This window comes from Megachile rotundata, chromosome 5, assembly GCF_050947335.1.
Source record: "Megachile rotundata isolate GNS110a chromosome 5, iyMegRotu1, whole genome shotgun sequence".
NCBI classification, from domain to species: domain Eukaryota; kingdom Metazoa; phylum Arthropoda; class Insecta; order Hymenoptera; family Megachilidae; genus Megachile; species Megachile rotundata.
The window spans coordinates 17,874,538-17,884,407 of NC_134987.1; the positions used below are offsets into that span (position 1 = coordinate 17,874,538).

Sequence of the window (9,870 nt, forward strand, 5' to 3'; positions counted from 1 at the left end):
CAATTTTTGTCTGAGTATTCGCTACAACACAGGGTGACTCGCTTACTAGCTGGATTTGGAAATTTTAGCATATGATGTTGACGTTTGAACGTTTGGTTTGAGGATTTAGAAATGTGGAAGTTTGGACATTTTCGAGTTACAGAATGTAGGAGTTTGGACACTTAACAATTGAAAAAATTGAGAGTCTAGAAAGGAAGTTTGAAAGTTTGGAGTTAGAACATGTAGAAAGATCACCTGCAAATTTAGGAATTTAAGAATTTGCAAATGTGGAAGTTTGGACATTTTCGAGTTACAGAATGTAGGAGTTCGGGCACTTAATTAAAAAAATTGAGAATCTAGAAAGGAAGTTTGAAAGTTTGGAGTTAGAACATGTAGATCACCTTATTTAGGAATTTAAGAATTTGCAAATGTGGAAGTTTAAAGATTTCAACGCTAGGAAATATAAGAAGGAAACTTGGAAATCTTCAAACGCCTGACATCAGTTAAATGAGAACTACCCCTTTGAACCAGCACTACCCCAAACGGGTTACGCCAATGTATTCAACCTAAAAGTTCGATGGGATATTTGAACGCGATTAGATAACCCGAGGTCATGATCAACGTGTTAAAATATTTGCTATTAGCTGACAAAGTAATTAGAGTCTCTTATCTTTTGCGTTTATTCTCAGTGAGATTTTTCGATAATTGTTATCGTGCATGGACCAAATATAGCGATGTAACAAAACAAATACATCAAGATTACTCGTGTCAATAACAAAAGATATTAAAATTTATACCAGAATACAATAATATTTCCCTCCTGTTTGCTATATTTAATCCATTAATTTTTATTACAAAGTTATTCAAACAGTGTCATGGTTCGCGATAACACGAAGCTCCAAGATCACTTCACCCTTGTTGTTCCCATCGATTTTCACCGATTTGCGGCTCGACTCTGGTACAACGATGACATTGTCCAATCCCTTAACAGGTGCTTCGACTAATTTGTAGCGCGTGATTGGTAACTCCTCTTTGTTCACCTCGACGAACGGCTTTTCCGGCGCCATGACTGTGTACACCTAATTTGGACATTAATACGACAGTTATAGTATCATCACAATTTATGCGGACTTGATATTTGTTCAAAGGAAATTTTGCAATTAACCGACGCGCAATTTGTACGAGTTTAATTAATAATCAGAGAATGGATATCGGTTCATTATTCGTAGTGTGCTGAACTTTTCATCGTTTTAAGACAATTATCTTTATCAGTGATTTGATGGAACGTTTTTAATCAGAATATTTGACAAGCCGTTTATTATTATAAGAAGAACACTTAGCAAAACATTATAGATTTTACTCGGGGGTGGGTGAGTGATTGGTGGTACGTTTCGAATTTGGGGATTTGGGGATTTGGGAATTGGAGAACTTGGGGATTTGGAGAGATGGAAGCTTGGGAATTTGGGAGATTGAGAATTTGGGGGAGTGAGAATTTGAGAGCTTAGGAATTTGGGGGAGTGAGAATTTGAGAGCTTGGGAATTGGGGAGATTGAGAATTTAGGAGCTTGGGAATTTGAGAGATTGAGAATTTGGGAGATTGAGAATTTGGGAGCTTGAGAATTTGGGGGAGTGAGAATTAGAGAGCTTAGGAATTTGGGGGAGTGAGAATTTGAGAGCTTGGGAATTGGGGAGATTGAGAATTTAGGAGCTTGGGAATTTGAGAGATTGAGAATTTGGGAGATTGAGAATTTGGGAGCTTGAGAATTTGGGGGAGTGAGAATTAGAGAGCTTAGGAATTTGGGGGAGTGAGAATTTGAGAGCTTGGGAATTGGGGAGATTGAGAATTTAGGAGCTTGGGAATTTGAGAGATTGAGAATTTGGGAGATTGAGAATTTGGGAGCTTGAGAATTTGGGGGAGTGAGAATTAGAGAGCTTAGGAATTTGGGGGAGTGAGAATTTGAGAGCTTGGGAATTGGGGAGATTGAGAATTTAGGAGCTTGGGAATTTGAGAGATTGAGAATTTGGGAGATTGAGAATTTGGGAGCTTGAGAATTTGGGGGAGTGAGAATTAGAGAGCTTAGGAATTTGGGGGAGTGAGAATTTGGGAGCTTGGAAATTTGGGGGAGTGAGAATTTGGGAGCTTGGGAATTTGGGAGCTTGAGAATTTGGGAGCTTGGGAATTTGGGAGCTTGAGAATTTGGGAGCTTGGAAATTTGGGGGAGTGAGAATTTGGGAGCTTGAGAATTTGAGAGCTTGGGAATTAGGGGGAGTGAGAATTTGGGAGCTTGAGAATTTGAGAGCTTGGGAATTAGGGGGAGTGAGAATTTAGGAGCTTGGGAATTGGGGAGATTGAGAATTTGGGAGCTTGGGAATTTGGAAGCTTGGGAATTTGGGAAATTGAGAATTTGGGAGCTTGAAAATTGGGGGGAGTGAGAATTAGAGAGCTTAGGAATTTGGGGGAGTGAGAATTTGGGAGCTTGGGAATTTGGGGGAGTGAGAATTAGAGAGCTTAGGAATTTGGGGGAGTGAGAATTTGGGAGCTTGGAAATTTGGGGGAGTGAGAATTTGGGAGCTTGGGAATTTGGGAGCTTGAGAATTTGGGAGCTTGGGAATTTGGGAGCTTGAGAATTTGGGAGCTTGGAAATTTGGGGGAGTGAGAATTTGGGAGCTTGAGAATTTGAGAGCTTGGGAATTAGGGGGAGTGAGAATTTGGGAGCTTGAGAATTTGAGAGCTTGGGAATTAGGGGGAGTGAGAATTTAGGAGCTTGGGAATTGGGGAGATTGAGAATTTGGGAGCTTGGGAATTTGGAAGCTTGGGAATTTGGGAAATTGAGAATTTGGGAGCTTGAAAATTGGGGGGAGTGAGAATTAGAGAGCTTAGGAATTTGGGGGAGTGAGAATTTGGGAGCTTGGGAATTTGGGGGAGTGAGAATTAGAGAGCTTAGGAATTTGGGGGAGTGAGAATTTGGGAGCTTGGAAATTTGGGGGAGTGAGAATTTGGGAGCTTGGGAATTTGGGAGCTTGAGAATTTGGGAGCTTGGGAATTTGGGAGCTTGAGAATTTGGGAGCTTGGAAATTTGGGGGAGTGAGAATTTGGGAGCTTGAGAATTTGAGAGCTTGGGAATTAGGGGGAGTGAGAATTTGGGAGCTTGAGAATTTGAGAGCTTGGGAATTAGGGGGAGTGAGAATTTAGGAGCTTGGGAATTGGGGAGATTGAGAATTTGGGAGCTTGGGAATTTGGAAGCTTGGGAATTTGGGAAATTGAGAATTTGGGAGCTTGAAAATTGGGGGGAGTGAGAATTAGAGAGCTTAGGAATTTGGGGGAGTGAGAATTTGGGAGCTTGGGAATTTGGGGGAGTGAGAATTAGAGAGCTTAGGAATTTGGGGGAGTGAGAATTTGGGAGCTTGGGAATTTGGGGGAGTGAGAATTTGGGAGCTTGGGAATTTGGGGGAGTGAGAATTTGGGAGCTTGGGAATTTGGAAGCTTGAGAATTTAGGAGCTTGGGAATTTGGGAGCTTGGGAATTTGAGAGCTTGGGAATTAGGGGGAGTGAGAATTTGGGAGCTTGGGAATTTGGGAGCTTGAGAATTTGGAAGCTTGGGAATTTTGGAGCTTGAGAATTTGGGGGAGTGAGAATTCGAGAGCTTGGGAATTTGGGGATTTGAGAATTTGAGAATGTGGGAATTTGGGGTCGTAGAAATTTTGGAATGTGAAAATTTGGGGATGTGGAAATTTCGAGATGTAAGAATTTCGCATGAGAATTTCGAAATTTATGAATTTGGGAGTTATATAAAACATTACAGGTCGAAGAACGTTTGATAAAAGATTGTTACTCCATGACTCATTAGCAATGAATTCCACATTGCCATAAATCTCCCGAATAATTTATTGCACAGTCAAGAGTCAGTTTATCGAATCATTTACCGTAAACGGAAGATTACAGTGGTGAAACAAAATTGTAATCTATTATTTCTTTCGAACAGTGCTTGCCTAATATCTCGCCAATTACTGATTTTATTTCAAACTCTTCGTATCTATACTTTCAAATAATTGTGCAAGTAAGAAAATTCCAAGTGAAATGAATGATAAAATGGACATGGTAATTTATGACGAGAGCAACATGACAATTACCATGTAACAAGATAAACACAAATGTAAGGCGCTTGTTGCACTCGCGAGCAAGTTATCAGACCGTTTATCACGTTTTTTATTGCAACGTTTTTATGCGCAGCGTGAATTTCCCAACTCATCCTCGTTATTCGAAACAAAGTGGCGAAGATACTTTTTGCAAATTTTTTACTTTGCTGATAATTGTTAGTCAACCAAGGTTCAAAATTCAAGAATTTTCAATAGCAATATTTCAAGTATCGAGGACTTACTCTTTTAACAGGGCGTATCTTGTTATCAACCTCGTCGTCCCCGGCAGAAAAGCTGAGATCCAAATCTCGCGAAGATTGTTCGTTCGGAATGGGATAAGTTAAGCCTGAATATCGATTCTCATCCAAAGTCGGCAAGTAATAAACTCGTCCATTGGCAGCAACCACGAGAATCGCTAGGACGATCAGAACCGTTTCGTTCCTCTTCATTGCGTTCACTTTCGCGCAAAGGTGCGTCGACTATGGTCCGTGTCGTTCGATCGACAGAAAAAAATAATAAAACTTTCCTCCTGGCAGCTGGCAGATCCGTTAATCCATTGTAAGGCGATTACAGACTGTTCCAGTGAAATTATTAATTAACGCTACAATCTGTCAATAACGGAACGAATGATTCATTTTAACCGTAAAAATTCAGTTTTCTAGTTGTACCCTGTTAATGTTTTTCAATGCTTAGAATGTTTCGTAACGCGGTAAATAGTGTCACTTTGACCCATAACAATACACAGATCTTATTTCTGACGAAGCTGTTTCTAAATAGCTCGGATTCTAAATAGCTTATCCTTGGACAACACTTGGTAACATTAACATGCAAAACTGAAACTGGGTGACGCTTCCAGCTAACTGCTCGATAGACAGTTTTTATCATCCTCTCAAACAATCGAGCCAACGATTACGAACTACGCGAAAAATAAATCGGTGAACTCTAAGCTGGTCGCATTCGGAGAGAGGCACACCGATAGATCTCGATTTATTGTTCGCGTCCGCATTAAAGGCAGAAAACACGGTTTCCACCGGCGAAAGGGGAGGTGAGAGCAGAACGAACGGGTGCATGTGCATTATTGGAACGCGACGAGAGATTAAAAACGACTTTTTCCAAAGGATCGGTTCCATTGACCGGGGTGCATTGCGGCAAGTCCTGAATAATGCATGAAATTTGTTCCCCGGAATCGAATCGCTTCTCGTCACCAACGGCACGAGAACAAGAGAGCGGGCATAAATCTAAATAATTTCAACCCTCGAATTTTTATTATTCCTATGACTACGTCGGCCTCCGAGTACGCTGAATATGCATGCGTCCACTTGCTTTTCCACACTTCGCCCTCGAGTATGTTCCACCTTTGTGTAAACCACCCCCGCTGCAACCCGAGATGCACCTTGTACAAGACACACGCCATCACCTGTAACTGTCGGCAAGTTTTGTTAATTTCATTTTAAACGCCTTGTATCGTCGTTGTTTAAAAAATGCACTCTCTTTTACTAAACGAGTTTGTATGTATTTAACGAAGCTGTGTAACTTACAACTTAAAATAGTTTCCTCTAAAATAAACCGTGGATGTAAAAAAATTCGTGTTGAAGATAATTGCAGATTAAGTATAGATAAATTTCAGAGTTCGTTGTTTTTGTCACAAACATCGAAGGAAGAATGAGAAGTATCCGGTTATAGAATAAATTCCATCGTTCTATATATCAGGGTAAGAGTAAAATTTAATATCAAAAATTTGCAAGAAGTCAGTCATTACTCACTTGGGGAATCTCAATAAATCACAGAAAGAATTAACGAGCAGCGAAGACGACACCGGATCCCACCTCATCCCTTCCTTTTTCTTCGTCGATGAAATATAGCTGACAACTTTTCTCATACTTGAGAGTTTTCCTGAGAAGCATACTCCATTGTGGAGCAAAGGGTGGAGGCGAGGGAGAATTATGAAGCAGTTGGGGACGAGTGCTATAACATAACACCGCAAGGAGGGAAATTACACGGCGTTGATACTGGGTAAAGATCGCAACTACCACCTTCGAACGTTTCTTTTTATCAGATGCATAAAATTAAAGTAAAAAGAAATTTGCATAATTTATTTCGAGGGTATTGTTTGTAAATAAATTCAAATCCATTTCTAACTAATGTATTATTATAAACAGACAAACAAGATATTGCGACTGTATGTGATGAATGAGTCACTAATCTTGTAAAGCAAAAAATTATACACAAAAAACTACAGTATCTTATTTATGAAGCACGATTTACCAACAAGTATACCGAACATTACCTAACTTCGTTACGAATAGATTATACGGGCAACTACTCGCTATGTATGAACTGTTTGAAGGTTAAATAATAAACGACACGTGGTATTTGTCATATTTTATTAATATGTAATACTGCGCAATGTTGATTCCTGAAACTCTTCTTCGAGGTAACGTTTCCTCAACAACTTCATTTAAAAGTATTATACAGTGTTTCTAGATTAATTTACATGTCTAATTTTCACAGATTCTATTAGAATCATTTTTTTTCCATAGTAAAGAAGTATGACAAACATACATAAACGTATATTCAGTCAATACACGCGGTGGGATTGCGCGTTTTTCGCCACAATAAAATCATATTAAATGCTGTTACGCATTAACAAATCCATGAAGTTGAGTAACATTAAGATTTACAATAAGCTAGTGCATGTACTCGACAAAAATTTTCTAAATCAGTGTGAACAGATGAATGAAACATCTTCCTGTATCATAAACTTTCGCAACTCGCTTCATCAAATTGCAAGTTGCTGTGGAAGATGTGCATTGACAATAATTTTAGAAATAATAATTACATTCAAAAACAGTGATTTACCTGACGCGAATCATTTCTACGAGTATTCGGCAGTTTATATTTCATAAACATTTACACTATCTACTTCGCTACTGCTGCAACCTTTTTGCAAATTTCATCAGTGTATTCACTACATTTTGCTTTTCCTCCAAGATCTCCTGTTAGATATTTGCCTTCCTTGATGGTGTCATAGGCAGCGTTTTCGATAATTTTTGCGTGTTGGTTCAATCCCATATATTTAAGCATCATCACAGCAGATAGTAGCAAGGCTGTTGGGTTTGCTTTATCTTGACCTGCAATATCCGGAGCGGTTCCGTGCACCTAATTTTACATGATAAATATTTGTGTTAAAACATGAATTATTATAAAATTATAAAAAATTATAAGCTTGATACGCACAGATTCAAACAATGCACCATTCAAACCAATATTTCCACTTGGTGTAAGGCCAAGTCCTCCTACCAGACCAGCACACATGTCAGATAAAATATCTCCGTATAAGTTAGGCATTACAAGTACATCGTATTGGCTGGGATCTTGCACCATATTTAAACATACTGTATCTAGATACCTTTCTTCGAATTTAATAGAAGGAAATTTTTGTGCAGCTTCCCTAGAGCACCTTAAGAATAAACCATCTGACATTCTCATAATATTTGCTTTATGTACAGCAGTAACCTATTAAACAAATAAATAGTTATTTAAAATATTTTCATAATATGTTGTATAATCTGTAAACTATGAACCTTTTTTCTATTGTTATTCTGAGCATATTGGAAAGCAAATTCTGCTACTCGTCTGGAAGCTTCTTCTGTAATCAACTTAATAGACTGTACAACACCTTCTACAATTTCGTGTTCTATACCAGAATACTCTCCCTCTGTGTTTTCTCTTATTGTGACAACATCAACATTGTCATATAATGTTTTGTAACCTTCTAAGGAACGACAGGGTCGAACATTTGCATATAAATTAAATTCTCTGGAAAGGAAAGAGAACAAGTATTAATTTTATTTGTAATGTAACAATGTTGAGAAATTTGATTAAGCAATAACATTACTTACTTCCTTAAGGCAAGATTTAAAGACCTATGTCCTTTGCCTATAGGAGTCATTAAAGGTCCTTTCAAACCAATTTTATTCCTATTAACTGAATCGATTGCAGCTTGTGGGATTCCAAATTTTCCATCTGGACCTTTTACCGGTGTGACATCTACAGATTCCCATTCTATCGGTACCTGGTATTTAATAACAAATAATATTGTAATTATTAACATATAAAATGTATTTTAATAAAATTTTATTTGAAAGCAGACACATTTACTTTTATCAAACCATTACACAAACATACAAAGTTGACATACATATAGCTGTAAATACTAAAAGTTAAGTAACAGTGTTATGCAATATACAATATATGGTTATTATCATTAAAATTTGTTTCATCCAGTCTAAGAAGCTGTGCATTGTCATTGAAGTATAAAAATAATGTAATGTCATGTTACATAAATGAAATCAAACTAATAATCATTCAATTATAAAGAACACACATAAAATGTTATATGTTTACAAAAAATTAACAAATTAAAAAACATACCTTAGCTACAGTAAGAGCAGATTGAATTAGCTTACAATTGGATCAACCTGTATAAGAGTAAGATTAAAATAAACTCCTTAAGGTTAGTAGTAGGACACATAGGGTCACCTTGTAAGATTATAACCATAAACTAAACAAACGCTTATAAAATGTCAAGTATCATGCAAAACATAAGTGTCAACACAAATACATATTGTTAATACCTTCTACTCATCTAACAGACATGCATGTTACATAAAAACGTTGGCATCAAGAAATCATTAAATTACAAAATTCTGTATAAAAACCACCTCACCTTGGCAGCATCAAAAATTTTCTGGACAGCAGCAGAGATCTCTGGTCCTATACCGTCTCCAGGAATAAGTGTACATTTGTGAACTTTACTACTATAAAAGCGGACAGAGCCGATTTTTGGGACCTGAGATTAAAACATCGATATGATTAATAACTATTAATAATCACGTGCAATGAATGATGCAGTACTTTATACAGACAAATGATGGGAAATTAACATGAAACTTATGTTATATAAAAAAATAAAATCTATAAATGACATGAGAATAGGATACAGACTACTGAGATATTACAAGTCAAGCAGACGGATATATAACTAATCAGTGGGATATTCTAACCTTTCCATCGTGGAAAAATTAGGGTTATATGCAGGACTCGGCTTGTTTCCGGGATTTCTCGATTGACACGTGTTACTTACAGCATTTCGCATCCAGTGAGCTGCCATTCTCTTTACAAATTTTACAATAAAAATACGAACTTCCACCACCTTCAGTTGCGCACGTCAGAAGTACTACCAAAAACGAGAGATGAACAAGCTGCACTCGTGATTGGTTACCGCGAGGCGATGTCTTCTGCTATTCGGAAACGACGTGATATACGACCTGACGGGTGGCTCCACATTTGCTGATATTCTCATACAAAACTCGTCAAAAAAATAGCAAAAAAAAATCGTAATCTCAACGATTCATATCAAATTTCAATTTCTTTCTTACATCTTCAACATGCTGAACTATGTAGAACATCAAAAACTAATATATTCATGACATTTAAAAAGAATCGATTATTTAATTTCAAATTGAACATTGCGTTGAAAATTGCGATAGATCGAATTAATTTTTCGTAACTTGCTAATATTCGTTGTTTGATAAGAACATAATTCGCGCAACTCGGCTAACTTCAGTAGGTTCTCCGCCAGTTAGTACGTTTCTCCACCGTACTCTCGCTACATCGGTTATATACACGGTGGACAAAAATAAATAGATTTATAATGACTGATCCCATTTTTTAATTTTCAAATCTAGAAAT

At 37.5% G+C, this 9,870-nt stretch overlaps 2 protein-coding genes and 1 long non-coding RNA gene across 3 annotated transcripts; 1 reads left to right on the forward strand and 2 right to left on the reverse strand.

The window, feature by feature from the left end:
• Positions 1-635: 635 nt before the first annotated feature.
• LOC100883173 (uncharacterized) lies at positions 636-4,565 on the reverse strand. Its single transcript, XM_003703345.3, has 2 exons — positions 4,359-4,565; positions 636-1,058 (listed from the first exon to the last, which is right to left on the reverse strand). The coding sequence occupies exons 1-2, from the start codon at positions 4,563-4,565 to the stop codon at positions 843-845; spliced, it is 423 nt and encodes a 140-aa protein (XP_003703393.1). The 3' UTR covers positions 636-842.
• Positions 4,566-5,405: 840 nt separating this feature from the next.
• LOC105662504 (uncharacterized) lies at positions 5,406-6,506 on the forward strand. The gene is made up of 3 exons (XR_013038285.1): positions 5,406-5,545; positions 5,744-5,827; positions 5,904-6,506. It is a non-coding gene; the product is annotated as an uncharacterized LOC105662504 (long non-coding RNA).
• Idh3a (isocitrate dehydrogenase [NAD] subunit alpha, mitochondrial) lies at positions 6,484-9,504 on the reverse strand. The gene is made up of 6 exons (XM_003703251.3): positions 9,263-9,504; positions 8,846-8,968; positions 8,019-8,191; positions 7,701-7,935; positions 7,354-7,632; positions 6,484-7,275 (listed from the first exon to the last, which is right to left on the reverse strand). The coding sequence occupies exons 1-6, from the start codon at positions 9,287-9,289 to the stop codon at positions 7,036-7,038; spliced, it is 1,077 nt and encodes a 358-aa protein (XP_003703299.1). The 5' UTR covers positions 9,290-9,504; the 3' UTR covers positions 6,484-7,035.
• Positions 9,505-9,870: the final 366 nt, after the last annotated feature.